The sequence below is a fragment of the Drosophila innubila genome, chromosome 4 (assembly GCF_004354385.1).
Source record: "Drosophila innubila isolate TH190305 chromosome 4, UK_Dinn_1.0, whole genome shotgun sequence".
In the NCBI taxonomy this organism is placed as follows: Eukaryota; Metazoa; Arthropoda; class Insecta; order Diptera; family Drosophilidae; genus Drosophila; species Drosophila innubila.
In genome coordinates, this window is record NC_047625.1 from 924,222 (window position 1) to 945,193 (window position 20,972).

The 20,972-nt window shown below is 32.4% G+C and overlaps 1 protein-coding gene across 1 annotated transcript; it reads right to left on the minus strand.

The window, feature by feature from the left end:
* Positions 1-673: 673 nt before the first annotated feature.
* On the minus strand, positions 674-20,449 carry LOC117779819 (box A-binding factor). The gene is made up of 9 exons (XM_034616174.1): positions 20,420-20,449; positions 18,721-18,798; positions 11,075-11,363; positions 6,928-7,112; positions 5,850-6,015; positions 5,066-5,368; positions 4,105-4,172; positions 3,362-3,991; positions 674-1,932 (listed from the first exon to the last, which is right to left on the minus strand). The coding sequence occupies exons 1-9, from the start codon at positions 20,447-20,449 to the stop codon at positions 1,144-1,146; spliced, it is 2,538 nt and encodes an 845-aa protein (XP_034472065.1). The 3' UTR covers positions 674-1,143.
* Positions 20,450-20,972: the final 523 nt, after the last annotated feature.

A 20,972-nucleotide genomic window follows, 5' to 3' on the forward strand; every position in this document is an offset into this window, starting at 1 on the left:
CTTTTACAACAAAATCTTTCGAAATTAATTAAAATTTAAAAAAAAAACATTATTTAATGGCATGCACTGTATTCAAAATAAATACTGTTGTACTTTTGTAAGTATATAAATTTATGAATTCAACCCGGCATCAGCATTACTTAAATAAGATCTAAAAATCAATAGCTTTTGACATTGTTTACTTCGTTTGATTATTTTGAATATACCTAGTATGTAATACATATACTAACTATATTATATGTATACAAAAAAGGTAACAACTATTGAAAATTCGTAAGTTTTAATGGCTGCAACCCTACATTATAAAAATCAGATCACTCGCTCTTTTATTCGATTTCAACGTTATAGGAACTAGGGACACATTTATAAATATTTGCTGCTACTAATCAATAAAATTGGAGATCATAACATAACAATTATAGTTTTTAATTTAAACTCATATTTATGATCTAAAAAAAAAAATAGAAATAATGTAAATACTCATATTTTCCATTTTTAGTATAAGAATGGAAAATTAAAAATTGAATGCAAATATCTTTCGAGCCTGGAAGTGATTTTAAATCAAGAATTTCATATATAATTGTTATTTACATTGTGTATATTAGATTAGAAAAGTTAAAAAATGTTTTCATATAAAAAAAATTTGGAAATAATTTATTATTGTTCAGGATTATTTTGATTTGCTTTTCTTCTTAAAACTATGTAATGAAAGAAAGAAAAAGAAATGTACTTTTTGGAGCCATTAAAACTAACAAGAATAGTTAGAAATAGGGTTCTCAAATACTTGATGTTGTAGTTGAGAATTTTAGAATCTTGATGAATCTTCTTCATCATGAAGTATTTATCTACATATGCGTATTAAACTGTTTGTCCTGACTGTCCGATGTTTGGGCAGCCCAAAACGGTAGGACGTATTAGCATGAATTTTTTGTCACAACATAGGTAAGACTAAAATGTATCGTGAAGTATTTCGAATACATAATACGATGAATATGTGAAGCGTTACGGAAATAGTTGAACAGATGTCAGAAAGTTCGTTGTACTGGGTGCTGCTGATACAGGTGAATGTCGCTATAAAGACTATAATTTTGTTGGTGTCATTTTCGCTATCGCTTTCTCGCTTTCTTTTCAGTCTCACGGACTTCATGTGCTATGTGAATTTGTTTCCGGTTCCGGTTCCTGTTTCTGTTGTGATAGCGGGTGTTGTTGTTGTTGTTGTTGTTGTGATGTATTGTGATGTAGATCACCATTAATCAGTCGCTGCTGTTGTTGTTGTTCGCTTTTAACAGCGACTGTGTGGTTGTTGCTGCTGTTGTTGCTGTTGTTGTTGCTGCTGTTGTTGCTGTTGCCAACGGCAGTTGTTGCCACCGAGGCCACCGAGGCAGCCAGACGAAATGCCGCCTCTGTGTGGGATCGTAATATGGCCTCGGCTTGTTGATGCATTCGTAGAGCCGTCTCCGGATGTTGGCCATGTTGTCCATGTTGGCCATGTTGTCCGTGTGGCATGTTGGGATGTGATGATTGGGAGTGTGAACTGGGAGTGACAGCGTGCTGTGAATAATTCGATGCCTGATGATGATGTTGCTGATGATGTTGATGTTGATGATGCAGCGACTCCATTTGATGCATGCCACCCAGTCCAGCATCCAAGGAGCTCCTCATCATGCTCATCATTACGGACGAAGTGTCCGTTTGCATTTGCAGACTGGGCACATTTAAAGTCGGTGAGCGGCGACTGTTGTTTGTGCCACCACTGTTGGCAGCAAGCGGCGACAGTAGTGGCAGATGTGCCAGCTGCTGTTGATGGTGTCCAAGTGCATGCGGATGCGGATGTGGATGTGGATGCGGATGCTGAGATTGAGATTGACCCTGTGGTTGCTGCTGTTGCAGCGGATGATTTTGCTGCTGATGGTGCAGTTGATGATCTCCGTGCTAAAAACAAAACAAATAAATAGATTGATATCAGATAAAATAAGAATTAGAGTCAGAGGTCATACAATTTAAAGTATCAATGAACAAAAATACAGAGAACGTAACGAATTTAGAACGAGTTTAGAAAATACAAATATTATGAAAAATATTTTGAAATTAATAATAAATAATAGAATATTATTATTACTCTTATTTCTATTTTTATTTTTGAATTTTAAGCCAAAAAATTAAAATTTGTAAGAGCATTTAAGATAGAATATGTAGGGATTCCCCTATACAAATGTTACCCTATACAAAAGATAATCTATGGAAAAATAGTAAGGAAAAAAATAGTAAGGAAAAATAGTAGGAAAACAAAAATGATGAAAAGTCAAATTTAATTTTTCTTCAAATTACCCTATTTTTTTAAATTTTGTTCCCTTGTAAATTTTTTGACATCTTTAAAGTCTCATACCTTTGTCAAATCTCAATCAATTTTTATTAGCAATTTCTATAAAAAAAATAATTTGACTTCTTAGTTGATTCTGCATTTAAGTTATATTAAAATCAGGGATGATTAAGTTTTTCGTAATATTATAAATTTTTTCGATTTTTTCCCTTGTTGTTTTTTTGGACAACTTTGAAGTCTCATAACTTTTTCAAATCTTAACTGATTTGAATAAGCAATGTAATTTTAAACATAATTCGCTAAATTAATGATAAATTTAAATTTGTTTTAATAAAGGGGTACTTTAATTTTTCCTACCATGACCCATTTTTTCAATATTTTCACTTGTAAATTTTTGTACAACTTTGAGCTCTCAAAACTTTGTCAAATCTTAAACAAAATCAATAAATTATATCTTTTTAAACATTATTTTACTTCTTAATTCATGCTGCATTTAAATAATTTTTAGCTAGGGGATATTTAAATTTATAATAATATGTCCCAAATTCTTAATAATTTCTATGTACATTTTTAGGCTACTCTCATAACTTTGTAAAATCTTAACCAATTTAAATGAATTATGCCTTTTTAAACATTATTTAACTTTTAAATTGATGCTGCATTTAAATAAGTTTTAATTCAAGGATATTTGAATTTTTCGTAAAATTACCCATTTTCATTATTTATTTCCACATAAATTTTTAGATTACTTTGAACTCTCATAACTTTGTTAATTCTTAATCAATTTTAATAAGCAATGTCTTTTTCAACATAATTTGATCTCTTAATTGATGCTAAATTTTAATTAATTTTAATAAAGGGATAATTAAATTGCTCCCAAAACTTTCTTAAATTAAATATTTTTTTCTTCTCCAATTTTATTTAAATAAAGCTTGGTTTTCCATTTGTTATTTTTTTTATATTAAGATTTGACTAGTTGAGTGCAGCCCTTATTTGATAATTGGTAGTATGATTTGAGAATATTGGAATAGGGAATCATACCTGTTGCTGATGAGGATTGGCGGAATTGTTCATTCGCATGGCGGCGGCCAAGTTGACGACCGCCGCCTGGACAACGGCATTGCCAGCGGAGCCGGCGTCAATGGAGTCGTCCTGGGAGTGGGAGCGGGACAGGGACACCTGGCCCGAGGAGGCGGCCACTGCGGCGGCTGCGGCGGAGGCAGCTGCCATGAGGGACATTCGATTGGCATGGAGTTCGGCGTCCATGTTGTACTGGCTGGAACTGGGCAGACGCAGCTCGTTAAGATTGATTTTAGTTGAGCTGCAGTTGTTATTGTTATTGTTATTATTATTATTATTATTGTTCATGTTGTTGTTGTTAATGTTGATGTTGTTGTTGTGGCTGCTGTTCTCATTCTCGCTCAAGCCCTGATCGTGATCGTGATCCTGATCCTGATCCTGATCAGAGGCTGACGATGACGACAGTCGTCCATTCGATGAGCACTCCGAGTTGGCCGATGGCGACGGGCACAATGAGTTGGATCCACCCACACCCAAAGGTCCTCCTACCCCTACCACTCCCCCTCCTCCACCCCCTGCTCCTGCCGATGAGGCAGCCAATGTTGCTGCCAATAAGGATTCCCGCTCGCGTTGCTCTGCCGCCGCTCGAGACTTGAATAAAATAAATAAAAATAATATAATCCAAATATAAAATAAAGAACTTGTTCTTGTCAATCTTTAAAGATTCACTAAAATTACAGGGTATTCATAATTATGTTACTTACCAGAACATATTGTGCCGCAAACTGATGCTTGGGATCCATGCGCATGTGGTCCATATGAGTGAGCAGGCCTAACGAATAACATAACGAATATATTATTATTCAATTTAGAAACAGAAATTATAACAAATTAAATTTGCTATATTGTTTTAATAAAAAAATACAAAAGTAGATCTTATTTTTTATGTGAATAAATAAATGACACAAAAATAGAATGAAAACATTATTATTTAATACACAATTAACTTAATGGTAAATACTCTAAATAAATAAATCAATGCAATTATAAATTTAATTATATAAAAGAGAAGTAATTTAATTGAAAGTAGTCTATTTTATTTAAATAACTTTTTAATAAAGATAGAAAGATAGAAAGCAAGGCTTATTATTAAATTTTAAAATAAATTTATAAAATAATAAATAAATAAATGTAATTTTTTATCTGATTAAAAAAATGATAAAATAATAACTAACGACAAAAAAATATAAAATGAATACACAATTATTTAATGCAGAAGAAACTTAATAGTTAATACTCCACACAAATACAACACATATAAGCATTTATAAATTTAATTATTTAATACAGAATTATTTTAATAATAAAAACCCTAACTAAATAAATTTATAAGTATATGCAAAATTATAAATAGAAAACGTTATGTCGATTATAAATTTATTCAGAACTATAAATTTAAAATAAAAAGAAACACAAAAAAAAAGTAATTTTATAAATGTATTATTTTAATTAAAAAAATTGAGACTGATAAAAAAGTGTTTTTACTATTATTTTAATTCTGTGTATTTTGTATTAATTTTTTTTTTAATATTTGTGTTATTATTAAGTGACTTTTTAAGTTTCATACAATTGTAATGATATTTGCAACCCTTCACAGTCATAAGCCATTAGTTTTGATGAATTTGAGACGGAATATCAGTAGTTTAAAAAGAAAAAGTTACTAACCGTTCTCGTGGGTGAAAACGGCCTGACAGACGGAACATGGCCACATGCGTAAGCTACTTGTTAGCTGTGAGGTTTCGGCATGACATGCTAGATGTTTCCTTAGGGATCCCTCGTTCACGTAATGCTTTCCACAAACGGGACAGGGATGATTGGCGGTTCTTCGTTTACCGAGGTAGCTTTCATTTAGGCTGGAACTGCTCGTTGTTGACGGTTGTGCACAACTCAATTCAGAGGCACATTGAGCGGCAAGTGATCCAGGACCATTATTTCCAGTACCATGCATACTATCGCTGAATTGTCCGGCTGCAAAAGTAATCAATCAATTGCAATTTATAGATATAAATAAGACCAACTTCTAGGATCAAGAACATTCATCTGAAATATTTGGCACTTAAAATAAGACCATTTTACTTCTAATAAAAAATTAAAGTTCTTAATACAAGAATATAAATCTTTAATTGTGGGGAAAGTATAAATGTGTACTATCTCATTTGGAACAAGTAGTTTACTCGTGACTCTCTGTTTAGAGTTGCCGCTTCAGTTGAAAGCAGCAGGCGCCGCTTCGAGTCCCACTCGTAACAACGTAAAAATTATAAATTCAAAAATCATTTTAAATATTTATATTTTTTGACTTAAATTTTAAGAACATTTATGCTTATACGAGTAATAAGAACATGTGTTTATTATACTTTTGAATTTTATGTTAGTTTTAAGACCAAAACCTTGATTTAAGAACATGTTTTTCATCAGTGTAAAATTTATAATAATTGCAAAGGAAACTTACCTGATTCGATCGGAGGTGGTGTCTTTTCTTTGTGAACATGCTTCATGTGGTCCATTAACGCTTCGGTGCCTAGGAATAGTTTGTGGCATATGGGGCAAGATGTCGCATTCGGACCACCGATCAATGCCGCATGCTGCTGCAAGACACCAAGATGCAGCTGTAGCTCCTGAGATTTTGCCATTTAGTTTCGGGTCATTCGGGTCATGAGATCGGTTTGCATTTGTGGTGCGTGCACAGTAAGAAATTATGGCGATGGTCGGTGAATTTTTGGACAGCAGACAGGGCAGAAGCACAAAAGCACAAAAGAAATGCAAGATGGATGAGATTTGGGTCGATTTGAGTTGAAATGAGTTAAGTTTCGTTTCGATTAGTTTTTTTTTCCTTTTTTTTTTATAAGCAAATTCATGATAGTTTATTAAATGCGGGAATCAGCACATAATTATAGTCTGTTATTCATATTTAATCCCAGAATTTTTATTCTAAGTTCTTGTTAAAGTTTAAAGTTAAGTTTTAAAATAAACCAGTTACATATTTTAGTGTAAGGTAGAGGAATGTATTTTTGGAAATTAAAATATAACTTTTTTCCTCCATCTTAATTTTAAAAATTCATCAAATAACCATTAAGTTAGAATTGTTATGTACAAATTATTCAATAACTCTTATTTTAATTTTTTGTATTGTAATAACTGCTAATTTTATTTTGAAAATTCAGAAAACTGTTTATAAAGTCCGACTACTGTATCACATTCTTTAAACGATATATTTAACATTTTCATTCTTGAAAATTTTCTGCTGAAATCGGTTAATCTAATGGGTAATTAAAACTACCTGCTGAATGCACCCAATGTGTTTTATACGATTAAATAATATGTATTTTAATATTATTTAATGTTTATATTATTTTTATTATAGCTTAATAAATATGGTAAAGTGTGTAGAGTAGTGATCTAATAATATTTTTGAAACTGTTGTATTGGATTAAAGTGTTGTTGTTGTTGAGGGGTCGCTCTTGGTATTCGTATTCGAATTGATGAAATAGAGCACGATCCTGATCACGAATTAAACTCTTTTCACTCACCTTGGATGTGTGCGTACGCAGGCTTGATTCCGTTGCAAATCCCTTTCCACAAATATTGCAATGAAAGGGACGGTTCTTAGCACGCTCCACCTGAGCGTCATGATTCCGCAGATGCTGCTGTAGATTCGATAGCTGGATGAAAGCCCGGCCGCAGTCTGGCAAGTGACACTTATAGGGCCGTTCTCCTGCAACAAAAATCCCAAGGTGAGCACCCGATATTAATTAGGTTCAATTTGAATATAGTATTGCATGTCAATTAATGTTGAATGTTGAAGGAGTCAAACAAAATAAAATATTAGGCTGTATCTTTTATATCTATTCAATTTCTGAAACTATTTTTTTAAGCGATTGCTTTAAGTTTTAAGCACATCTAAAGCAACTTCAATGAACCTGATTTAAATATATAATGTAGGTCGCGGTGAGTTTCAATATATTAAGTACAATTGCCATTCAAACAACGTAAATTACTGGTTTTCTTTGTACTTGTGTTCCCTTCTATTGACAAATTAAAGCTTTTACAATTTGAGAAAAAGGATGAGAACATCTTCTGAAAACAACATGATCATATTTCGTTGCGTTGCGTTCGTTGCGTTGTTGAAAATATATTCAACATCTGATGGGGTTCAAATACAGTTAAATTTACTTCATAAATAAGAATCAGAATAATTATATTAGTTACCTTAAAATATTTAACTCAAAAATTAATTAGTTTTACAATTTAAAATCAATTAAAAATAAATTATTTTAAAAGCTATACAATAAAACTAATTTATAAAAATATTTATTGATCTAAACTGATTATTTGTAAATAAGTTTTTCGTTTTAGAGCAAAACTTGTGTCAGAAAAATCTTAATTTTGACCTAGTTTAATTAGTAGCTAGGAAATAAAGAGTATCATCTAGTCGCGCACTCTTGACTAAGATACTTTAGTGCTTTAATGTATTTTAAACGTGCTTGAATTTGAGCAGAGCGTAGCTGTAATTGACTGATTGACTACATTTTAACAAGATTAAAAAGTAAATGCTTAAAAATTATGATGCAGACAGAGAGAGAGAGAGCGATAAATAGAGAGAGAGAGAGAGAGAGAGGGGGGGGGGGTTCCAATCGCTGCAGTCTTTTAAAAGTTGCAATTACGTGTTTCAGATTTTGCTAGGAAAATTAATTTCATTTGAACGCGCAATTAAATGAAAAAGTGGAAGGTCAGTGACGCAGAGATGGTCGCTCCTTTTTGGTCAGGAGAGTCGAGAAGCGTTTCGAAAAGGACTAAACCGTTTAAGCTACTTACAGTCACTTTGCTACCAGAAAATGCAAATAAATAGTTACAAAGTGCAGTCGTGTAGACGAAGGATGCGGTCGCGAGTCTCTTGAAATTCCTTTGGGGGAAACCCCTTGCTCGATTGACGCCGGCAGAGACTGAGACAGCGACAGCGGCATCGTCACTTCACACCTTATAGCATTATTTAGTCCTGACACTTTAAAGAGCCTTAAACGCGCATCTACGTGCTTTTCTAAGATACTTCGTGGCTTTACAACGCCTGCATCCTGTTCCTTACTGCTCCTTGTACTTGTACTGTCCTTAGTACTTGTGTCCGGGCTGCTTAATGACCTCTCCATTATCTGAGTGTTTCGGTCGCCCTGTTTAGACTCTAAGAAATCGTTTTGCGAAAACGCAGCGTTAGCCATTGCATTGTCTAATTACCCAGGCCAAATGCGAGGTATTCGGAAACAGAATCCGTACTCGTACCAAGATACCGTTACCGTACCCGTACCGCACCCAAAGAGTTGAAGGTCGTTGTCGCCTGTGCCGCCTGCCCGCCCTTTTTGGCGGGACTGCAAACTGGTTTTTAATTAAAGCGTATTTGATTTCTTTGCCAGTAAGAAAATGAAAAAATCAACAGTAAAGAAATGAAATGAATGGAAAAAACGAAAGAAAAAACGTTATTGTGATGTTGTAATCAGGTGTGAATATAATTTGCTTCAACTAAACGGAAGACGCCAGAGAACAAACTCAGATATACACGATACGATACGAACATGTATAAAAAATGGCATTGAATGCAGCTAATGACATTGAATAATTTCCGTCAGTCGGGCAGTCATCCCTAATTCTATTCCGAAACCAATACTCGCTTCTACACTGAACAAAATGTTTTATGTGTGAATAATAACAATATTCAATACTAGTAATGGAAAAATACATTGAAAAATCATTTTTTTCTTAATATTTCCCTTGACACGTTTTTCCTTTCCGGTTCACACTTTTTCAGAACTTCAAACCGCCATAACTTTGTCAAATCTGGGCCGAAAAAATTATTATTTTATTAATTATTATTATTATTATTATTATTATTAATTATTTATTACAAATAAAAAAAACCAAGTTGTGTTTTTTTGACAGTGTATTGCTTGCTTTCGCTACTTATTTGTTATCCTATTCCTATGGGTATTTTTTTCTTGTCCGCAGTCACAGCAGTCACAGCTGGCGCCGACCGGGAATGTCGCGACGAAAAGCACTCAAAGTTTATTTAATTATCATTGTGATTTTGTCATTTTATCATTTTATCATTAAGCTTTGCCCAGTCAGTCTTACGAAACACGAAATTTGTTCTTAATAAAAATAATTGTCGTACAGATGCAAATGTAATGCGAGAAGATGTGTTCGACTCAGAAGGCCAGGCTAGGAAGAGTAGACTGTAGACTGTAGCCTGAAGATGGCTTCTGGAATGGGTCAATACCGTTGGACAGTGCTAGAAATCATAAATTTATGCGGCACTAAGTTTGAAGCTTAAAGCGATTTTTTAAATCAAATAAAAGCACTGAAATCAGTATTTAAATTGAGCCTTATTTACTAATCATAACGTCTATTGCTTTTCTGTTTTCTGGTCTCTTTATGGAAGGTAATAATACAAAAGTTAACGATAAGCAAAAAATACTCATCGCCTTACATTTAATGAATATATGTGAGTTAGCGGCCAAAAAAAGAAGACTTTGTCACACTGTAAAAAGTGGGATTTGACCGTTTTAATTTCTTTCGAGTATTGAAGCAGTTACATCAGCTTTGTAAACCAGAGAAAGCGAAAATTGTAATTAAAAAAAGCATTAATTGGACTAAAATTTGCTATGATAACTAGTCCAGATCTCTACGTAGACTTTTTGAAAAAAATAATAACAAAAAGCAGCACAGAGACAGAAACTGGAAACTTGCTGATGTTGACTATGTATGTATGTATGTATGTAAGTAATATATAGTTTTACTTATTTCAGAGAATTTCATTTACATGCGTATAAAGTATAGGTTAAATTGATGTTTTCCTTTCCAAAGTATTGAAATAGTCGTTGGGAAATTATTAACAAGGTGATTCCATTCACTGCACCTCGTGTATCTATTTATTTCACCATTGAGGGAAATATTGCAATATACAAACAAATATGTATAAGGACAAAAAAAATATATATTCAATTTTGATGCAAAATCAAATAAGAGGTCAAAAGAAGTTAAAATTGGCATTCCACATGAAAATTGCATAAGATTAAAGAAAGTTGTGAGGGTTTGAAGTTTTAAAAAAGTGTTCACGGGAAAGTATGAAGGAAATGGACAAATGAGGACAATAAATTATGTTTTCCAATTTTTATGCCGAATTAAATAAGAGGTCAAAAGAAGATTAAATTGACATTACACAAGTAAATCGGATAAGATTTGACAAAGCTATGAGGGTTTGCATTTCGTATGTATAGAAAAAATGAAATATCCAAAAAAAAAAAAAATTAATAGTAAAGGCAAAAATATGATTTTTAGAGGCCAAAACAATATAAAATAGACATTCCGCAAGAAAATCGGTTAAGATTTGACAAACTTATGACAGTTTGAAGTTATGAAATAGTGTCTGAGCGAAAGTATGGAAAATATGGACATGGAAAAAATTGACAGTGAAAACCATATAAAATAGACATTCCGCAATGAAATCGGTTCAGTTTTGACAAAGTTACAAGGGTTTGAAGCTCTGAATAGTGTCAAAGGGAAAGTATGGAGATTCCAAAGGGAACTTTAACAATACACCTTTTACGGTTTCGATTACAGTTTTAATTCTTGTTAAAATTTGTGATATTAGTTGTAGTTGTAGTTGTAGTTGTAGTTGTAAGTACATACCGGTGTGTAGGCGCGTATGCTGCTGAACGTGGGATAACTGCTTAAATCTACGATCACAGTAGGAGCATTTGTAGGGCTTCTCGCCGGTGTGGACGCGGATGTGTTGTACTAGTTGATGGTTGCTGGAGAAGCTCTTCATGCACTGCTGGCATTGGTGGGGCTTTGTCTCTGCCCCGGGTGCCGTACCGCCCCCCATGCTAGCCCCCGTGCTGGCTACGCCGTGGGCTCCCAGTCCGACACGAGGAATTTGCTGTTGAATCTGCTGCATTGCGCTCTTGTGCATAAAAAGCTGTAAGAAGTGGACATAAATGTCCATATAAAAAAGAAGAAGAAGCCGTCGGTTACAAACGATCAATCGATAAGCATTCAAATGACCAATGTAAAGTACTATGTTAAAGTTGTATGTACAGATGTATGACATATAGATATGTGTGTTGATCATGGTTGCCGTAATACCATTCTTTTATGAGAAATTTCAATAAAATTAAAGTTTAAGTATTATGAAATTAATAAAAACACCAATACCACAACATTTTCCTTGTGTTTTGGATTGAGTTTTTTTTTTTTGAGTTAAATTCTGGCAATCATGATATCAATATATCTGTGTTTGTATGTGTCAAGGTTAAGCGCCGTTGCTTATACGGTATTTTAAGAAATTGTTTTGACTTTGAAAAAATTGCACCTATGTTTTGATATTTTTTCAAATAGTTAAACCAAATATTTCACATTATTTATTTTAAATTTTTTCCGGCTATAAAAAATAAAAATACACAGGAAATGTTTGTTATTTTTTTGTCAAAACTCTTACTTGACTAACTGTGTGCATACATACATAAGTACGAGTAGTCGTATGCATCTATTTATTATATGTTATTTCTCTCGCATATGGAATTAACTTTCCGCAACCAACTAACTGAACGCACAAACTGTTTTCGTGTCACTTTTCTGACGATAATTTATAGATTTTTATGACGATTTTTTCCAAACTAATAGCACTTTTTTTAAATTTTTTATTTATTTCATTCGTTTATTCTCTTGTTTACTTTAAGCCATGATTTTTTTTGTTGAATACTTTTATAAAAATGTGTACCATCGCATGTCGTACAAGTCAAAAACAAGTCAGCAAAACAAATTGCAATTTTTTTGTCAGTTTTTTAAATGATTAAAAATATGTACAAACAAAAAGTAATTCCAATTAAGTGCAAAAAATTATATGATAATGGGCATTTTGGTTCAAACCCAACAAGAACTGTGGACCTTAAAATTTTGTGCTGAGTTCTATAAATTTTTACTGTAGCCGTTCAGTAGCTAAGTTAAGTAAGTCGAGTACTCTATTTACGAAAAGAATAATTAATATTAAGCGAGAATCGGAGACTGACGGAAAAACCTTCGCTTTACAATTATTGAAGGTCGCAGAATGGAACTTTATCTTTTGTATGTGTGGTAATGTGTTTAAGTTGATTATAAACATGATCAACAGATACAATGTTGGAAAATTACTTAATATTGACAACAGCAATTAGATGTCTCTATATCTGACAATATGCCTATCTGAAATAGTTAATGTAACAACTTATAAAGTAAATAACATTAAAATATTGATTACCCAAAAGAATTTCAACAAATAATACTTTAAATACCAAATTTTGTAAAAAAAAACTAGATGGACGGAGCTAAAGTCGAGCATTCTCGACTGTCGGAGACCACGTACTTACTATGGAAAAAGCTAAGACTGCTAAAAATTGAAAAATATTCTGCTTACTTGACGCCCTTGCAGAGCACTGTATTACGTTTTCGACAAAGTTAGATACATATTGTGTCAGTTTGGTTACGATATCTCAAAAAACAAAAAAGTTTTTCATACCAAGGCTTGATATTTGCCCGATCGATCCTATGACAGCTATATGATATAGTGGTCCGATTTGAACCAACTTCGGTGAGGATGTATACGTCTTACTTAAATGCATATTCCATAAGTTTCGTTATGATATCTCATAAAACAAAGTTTTTTATACTAAGACTTGATTTTCGCCCGATCGGTCCTATGACAGCTATATGAACCGAACGAAAAAACAAACAAGCTTGATCTGCCTGCAATATAGAGGAATCTACATACCAAATTTGATGTCACTAGCTTTTAAATTGTTCCTATAATTTGGATATAAAACTTTCCATGTCGATTTTTAGGCGGTAAACAAACTTGATCTGCTTGCAATACAGAGGAACCTACACTCAGAAAAATATGCCCTCCTAAAACTAGGTACGACCGCACTTGAATTTATACCGTCTTGTTCTTAAAATTTAAAGATTGCTGTGTACTAAAAATCTTGAATTAAGTATGAATCGATCTTAAATTTAGAATTCTGACTTCACATTCATATGGCAGCTATCCGAAATAGTAGTCAGATTTTATCCAAACTTAGTCAGAATATATAAGACCATGAAAAATATATAATCCGTGAGTCTCGTAAAGATACCTCCAGGAACAACTGAGTTATTTGTACTAAACTAGTCTAAGATTTTTTTGTACTTAAAATAGTTTGTTCTAGATTACAAGGAAGTTAAAAATAAGATCGTTTCGCACTAAAAACAAGTACGTTTTGGGCTATTTCTTTTTCATTGTAGCACCTTAGAATTCTCAACAGGTTCGAGCGACGCAAATATGACGTTAAGCTTGGATCGCTGGTAAAATCAGCACCTATTTCGAAAGGTCGCTTACCAAGAAAATACACCATAATTAAATGGTATTTAGTTTTGGTAATTTGCCTAATTTTAGTATACATACTGGAGTATGTTTTAAGATTAAAGTTAATTAATTATGACAATGTTTTGTACTAAAAACTAGTACATTTTGGGTTTAGTTCAAGATTTTTGTGTACTTGAAGTAGTATGTTTTCAATTTTTTCTCAGTTGATTTAAACCCAAAGCGTACTTAAAATATCTCCGAAAAATCTCATTTTAAGATTTCCGTACTTGCGAAAACCGAACTTGAAATAAGATTTTTCTTCTCAACTTTAGAAATTCCGAACTAAGACAGCTTTTGAGATCGTTTGTACTAGAAAATGGCCTGTAAGTACGGAAATCTTGATTTTTTTCTGAGTGTACATACTAAGTGTGGTGTCTTTAGCTCTTATAGTCTCTGAGATCTAGGTGCTATATCGACTCTGCTATTTATGCTGATAAAGAATATAAATACTTTATAGGGTCTGCCCTGTACTTTTTTTAAGTACGGGGTCTAAAAATTAAGGGAACAAAACTAAAGAGCAACTAGAAATTGGGACAGAAAAAGAAATTGGGAAGTTCAAAATTAGGAAAATTGGCCTTTTTTTTATTTTTTGGACTGCTGCTTACTACTTAAATTGTGTTTTTATAAGAATGAAACGAAAATTGACCCCGTCAAATAAAAAAAAATTTATTACTTTTAAGTCTAAGAAATAACAAATTTTTGGGCATTCATTGTACAATGTACATAGTTAAATATAGAGTGAAAATTGGCTGATGGTGATTTTTTTGTATTAATAAATTATAAATTATTATATTGCACTCTTAATGAATTTCCTAATTCCCTTTATGAATTGCCAAATTCGTTCTACTTTGTTTTCCTCATCCTGCCTTATTAGTGTTTCTTTAAATCTTACATGAGCTCTTATTTTTTGTTGTTGTTATAATTCTTACGAATATAATAATAAAAAAAACCAATTTAAAATTGAAGATTATCAAATGCCGGTGTGTACGAGTATGTATGTACAAATATGTATGTATGTGGACACAGATACCGCCATAATCCATAGAAAAAAGAAAGGAAAAAATAGTAGGAGTAGGTGAGAGACCCGATGGTGGACGAAGACGATGGCGTTAGTCCGGTAGTCTGGCAGTCTGTCTGTCCGGCTGTCTGTCTGTCTGGCAAAACGGCAGGCAGGCAGGCAGACAGTGTTGGACAACCCGCGTGCGGTGTTCTCTGGTTGGTTGGTCCGCAAACGGTTTTTGTTTGCACTACCGCCGATTCGCTGTTGCTGTTTGCTGCTGTTCGTCATTTGGCCGAGACTGCAGTTTTTATTCATTTGGCACAGGCTCCCCCCTTGAATGTTCCCTACTCTATTTTCGTCGTCCTTTTTTTTGCAACGCGTAAGAATGGCGAACACTACAGGCTGCACTGTCCAGCCAGCCAACGGCAGTCCTGCGAATCGCCGGCAAATGAGATTGCGATAATGGTACGGTTATGGGTGCTATGAATGTAGATGTGTGTGTGTGTGTGTGTGTGTGTGTGTGTGTGTGTGAGTAGGTCTGCGTCTGGGTTAGTATATAGGGGTAAAAGAATGTGAGCGGGACAGTGAATAGTTTTTATAAGAGGGGAAATTGCAGTCTGGAATGCAGACTGCGACAGAGTCGACTAAAATAGAATAGAATCCATCAAAGTGCACTAAAGTACTTATGTAGATACATAAACTAATAAATTTTTTTTAGTTAAGAGAAAAAATTTTCGAAAGGTAAATATCAAAAAAAAGAATTCCATCTTCTTAAATGTAACTATTTTTTTTTATTATTATTTGAAACTAATACATATGTGAATTGTTTTTTTTTTTGTCTACATTATTATTATTTCACTGTGAGATCCAAAAAAAAGTTAATGCATTTCCAACAGCTGTGTTTTCTGAATTTTTACAGATGAGATTAGCTAAATATAAAACAAATATATATAAAATAAAATGTTAAAGAAGAAGAAATAAACATGATAATGAAAAAACTAATATAAAATGAGCCCAAAAAACAAATTAAAGACTTTGCTTGCCCAATTTTGCTTTAATTAAAAAAAACATTTTTAATATGAAAGAAATATATCCGCAAAAAAGTAAAAGAAATAAAAAAATATAGTAATAAAAAAATAAAATTAGCCCAAAAACGAAAAAAAAAGTTTTGTTTGCTTAGTTTTTCTTTAATTTTAAAATCCATTGTATTATAAACGAAATATATACACAAATATGTAGAAGAAATAAAAATTAATATGATAATAAAGAAGCTAATATTAAATTAACCCAAAAAGCCAAAAAGACCTCGTTTTGGTGGCTTAGGTTTTATTTAATTTAAAAATGTTATAACTGCTTACAAAAAAAATCATGCTGGTTATTCAATCGTTCAATCGTGATATATATTTTTCACACCTAAATATGTCTATTTCATTGTCCATTAATGTTTGTACATAGTACTCATGTACAATGGAACTACAAGAGAGACACCCACACTCACACTCTTACTCACATCTAAATGGTGCATAAATGTGCAGACTTTTCACACTCACAACTACACTCAAATAGTGCATAAGTGTGCAGACTTTTATTTTTAACTTTCTTTTGCCGTCCTCTTCCATTGTTTTTTTTTGTGTTCCGAGTGTTTCTCGTTTTTTTTTTGTAAATTCTTTGGAAAAAAAGCAGGATAGGGATGGTTGCAAGGGTCACTGCGCCAATGAATATCTACTGTTGCCCTCGCTCCTGTTCGTCCTGTTCCTCCTAGTCGTCATTTTCGGTCCTGTTCGTCCTGTTCGTTGTGCGGTGCCGGTGATGCTGGCCGTAAGGTTTTTTTTATTGTGTGAGTCGTTTAAGGGTAAGATACGGCTTACCCTCACATGTACACATATATGCATGTGTGTCTGTATGGGTAGGTGTATCACAATAGAACAGGGGAAGAAGTAGTAAAGGGAAGAAAAAAAAGTAAATAAAAAAAAATGAAAACAAAAGAGCAGAGAAATAGAATGAGAGTGGATGAAGGCGAGTCAAAAAAAAATGGTGTGTGCTTCTTCGTCTTCGTCGTCGTCTTCTTCTTCCTTTTTTCTTATTCTTCTTCTTCTTGTTCGTAGTTTGTGCATGTGTGTAAGTATCCCAGACATGCTAGACGCACACATGTACAATGTACTCACATACAGTCAGTCAAGTAATTGTATTGACCAAGAATAAAATCACATATTTGTGTTTTATATATATATATTTTTTCGTGTTATTTGTTTCATTAGTCATAAGCAACTGAAAATAAATAAAATCCAAAATTGCGAATAGAAGGTGTTTTTAATTAAGCAAGTGTCCAATCAATTTCTTGACATACTGTACATACAAATCGGTTATTCAGCATATTTTTTTTTCTACATGAATCTTTCATTGTCTTACAAATATACGTATGCACGTGTATGCATACATACTCGCACAACTGTAAATTCAAATCCTCTTGGGATGTCGTCTCGAAGCTCTGGTCACACTCGACACGTGAATGTCTTAATATTTGTGTGTTTGACTTCTATCTGTGCCTTTAACATGAACTTACGTATGAAAATATGTATGCAGTGTATATATGTATGTATGTATGTATGAACATGAGGGTGCATCGATTTATATCACAATAAATGGTAACTCAAATTCGTAAATTGCGGTCAATTCCACGTTGCTTTCACCACAAAACCATATTTCTAAAATCAATTCCTAGTCCCCGCTTTTTAAGTTGAAAAATGTATTTATTTTTAAATTTTTAGCCTGTTATTATTAGCATACCTTTAGTGTTTTTAGTCCGATCCTGACAAGTTTGGTATCAAAACTCTTGTTAGGACCAGGACTTTATTTTTTATAAAAACAAAGGAACAATTGTCCTTAAAACATAGGAATAAAATCGCAAGACTTTTTACTCAAAAAGCGGGGTTTAGGAATTGATTTTAGAACTACTGTAGATTACGAATATGTGCTATCATTTTATGTGAAAATATCGATGAGCCCCAATAATGAACATAATTTATGCAAAAATCAAGGTTTTCCAGTGTAAAGAGCAAAAGAAATGCGAACAAAACTATGAGACTGAAATAATGAAACAAGAAAACATAAACAATTGTAGTTGAAAAATAACTGAAACATTTATTGATTAAAGCGAACGAATTTGCATGGGAATTCAATAAGTCAACTTATTTCATGCTAATCGCTTACTGAATATAAACCTTTACAAACATAATATATTAATTTAAACTATACTTAATATATATTTATTATATGTTAAGTGCATAAATCTTTTTAATAATTTTTAAAAATTAAAAAACACAAAACATGCTTTTATTGATTAATGAAATATATATGTTTGTATAAAACGTATTCTTAGATTTACTTATTTGATATGACGATATCAAGTTTATTAAATTAAAACAGCTTTTCGGCTTTAAATATTTTTAAAACTGTACCTTAAAAATAAAAAATCTCAAATAAAAATAGTATTTGTTTTATAATTTTATATACATGTTTGTGTAATAATAGAGTATAAATAATAATGTAACATTTTCCCTATATCGTTGTATGAAGGTCGATATTTCTGAATAATTGAATGTCTAATCGAAAAAATCATATCATCCTGGGAAAGCTTGATAATTCACGAATTCGCGATCTAAGTTTCTAATTTTACTCTTTATTGGTAGGGGTTTATAATGCTCCATAAGAGACTATATCTAAGCAATGTGCGATCTTTCGGTTGCGGTGTAATTGCTGTGTGTGCGTGTGTTGAATTTGTGTGTGTGTGTGGGTTTGTATATATGATAGAAAGTACTCTGTGTATGTACATATGCAATTTGGGTTTTGTGTCTTCAACGTGGAAGAGTACTATACACAACGGAAGAGATGCCAACTCACTCGTTGCAGGGTCGACCAACATTCTTCAAGGGTTCGTTCACTGATCGCGGCTGCGCTGTTCGATCTGGAGAGCTGGAGCTGTTGAATACCATGAGAAATGAAAAATATCAATAGATTAGAATTATGTAAAAGTTGAGAGCCACATAGATTTAATATTATTTGAAACAAACTACAAACAAATTGATATTCAACAACAAATAATATGAGCAATTTAAGTTTTTAATTAAATATATATAGAATGCTTTTTAACAGTGTATTGTCTATTGTATATAAAATACAGCCTCCTCCAATGAAAAATGAAGTAAAATCACGTTGTTGTCTTAAAATATTTAGAAATCTCTATCACAATACATTACTTAATTTGTTTAATTTCAGCATTTGTACACTGAAAAAAATGCGACATACTCGTAGTCAAACTAAATAGAGAAAATAAAATTATTTGAAAATATAATATATCAAATTTGGATATAAGAAAAAGAGAAAAATATAACAATCATAAATATTTATTAAGTTGATTTGTATTCTAATTATAATTTAATACATCAACATTGCGGATAGTTGGCTTTTAAAAATTAAATATGTATACTTTTCTTGCTCTTTGCTCACATAAAATAAAATCGAATTTCAAAGTAAACATATCCAGGTGTTAGTCCAAATTTAATAGATCTATTTTTAGTTACATTATTCTAGAATATAATTTGATTGAAAGAGAACCGTCTGTTTCAACAAGAATAAGAAAACGAAGCTCAATGAATTCTGTCTGGAGAAAGAGGGGACATCTTGGGGATAAGATTCAATTAATTAGAATAACGAGAATTAGTAAATTCCTTAGGATAAATATCTTTCGTTCAGTATGGTGGAAGGAAAAATTTCCGACCTTTAAGTGTATCCTCGATCAGCATACATAGTCGATTCACTTATATTTAGATTTTATCCATTTTTGTTAAATTATTTTATTTGTTTGTAGTGTGTCTGCTACTTTCAATTAACTGTTTTTATACTTTTGTATATAACAAATCATTTTATGAATATTATTATTTATTCAAAAATTAATATGTTACATATCTACATTATTCCGTCTGTATATCTGATCTCGAAAACTATTAGAGCTAGAGCTTTGAAATTTCTTAAATTGTGTTCCTGCTGTATTGAAATATCAATCATATTTCATCTGTAGTATACATATATATGAATACTCCTAGCAAACTTACCCCTAGCTTCGCTTGTATATTAAGTTTGTTTTTTATGTTTAAGTTTGTTAAATTAGTGAATAAAGTGTGTATTATATTAGTAAAAAAAACTATTAGAATTTATTGATGGAGGTAATCCTTTCCAGAGCTGGTGTTGGTTTTTCTTTATGGAAAGAACTAGGCTATATCATTTTCGTTTAGTGCTCTCTTACTCACTTTCAGGTGTTCAACAACATTATCTAAACTGCAAAGTGTTTGAAAGCATGAATAAGATCTAGTGGGTTTATTTTATGCCTGAAAACATTTCTTAAGAGATATTCGGAAATTTAACTTTCTTTTTCATAACAATTAGTCATTTCATTCATTGTACGGTTCTCTCTTGGTTAATGTGCAAGTAATTTAAAAATCAATTTAAAAAGCAATAAAACATAATATAAAATAAAAAAGGAAATTCAACGCGAGGGGCTAATGTGAATTTTGAAAGATTTTCAATTAAAAAACAAAATTACATCGTGCTCCTTTTCACAGTCAAGTGTCATTTTTAAAAACGAGGATCAAGTCGATTCAAAATCAAACAAAATCGGAACGGAACGGAACGGAACGAAACGAATAACAGATATATATTTATATATTATATGTATTCTTTAACAATTTGTTGTTACGCGCGCGTTGTTTTTAGAATTTTCGATTACGATTGGACGACGCGTGTTTCCGGAAAATTTAAGAACTGAGTGGATCCATTGAGTACTCGTTACATTAACAATATCAACAAAAAGATATTTTGCTAAGCACATGTGTGTGAATGACATACACATACGCATGCACTGTGTGTGTGTGTGTGTATGAGTAACCGGTCTGAAGATGTCGCAGTTATCGAATTTATTTTCTTTTTTTTCTCCGATTATTACAGGTTGCACTCAATTTTATTTCTTTTTGTTAGTTTGCTTTCGTTTGGGCTTGAAGTTTTCTTAGATTTTCTTCAAGTTGTCTCGCGTTAATCAACAACACTTTTTAGTTCGCGATTTAAGGATTTCAAATGTTCCTGTTTGTGGGACCCGGAGT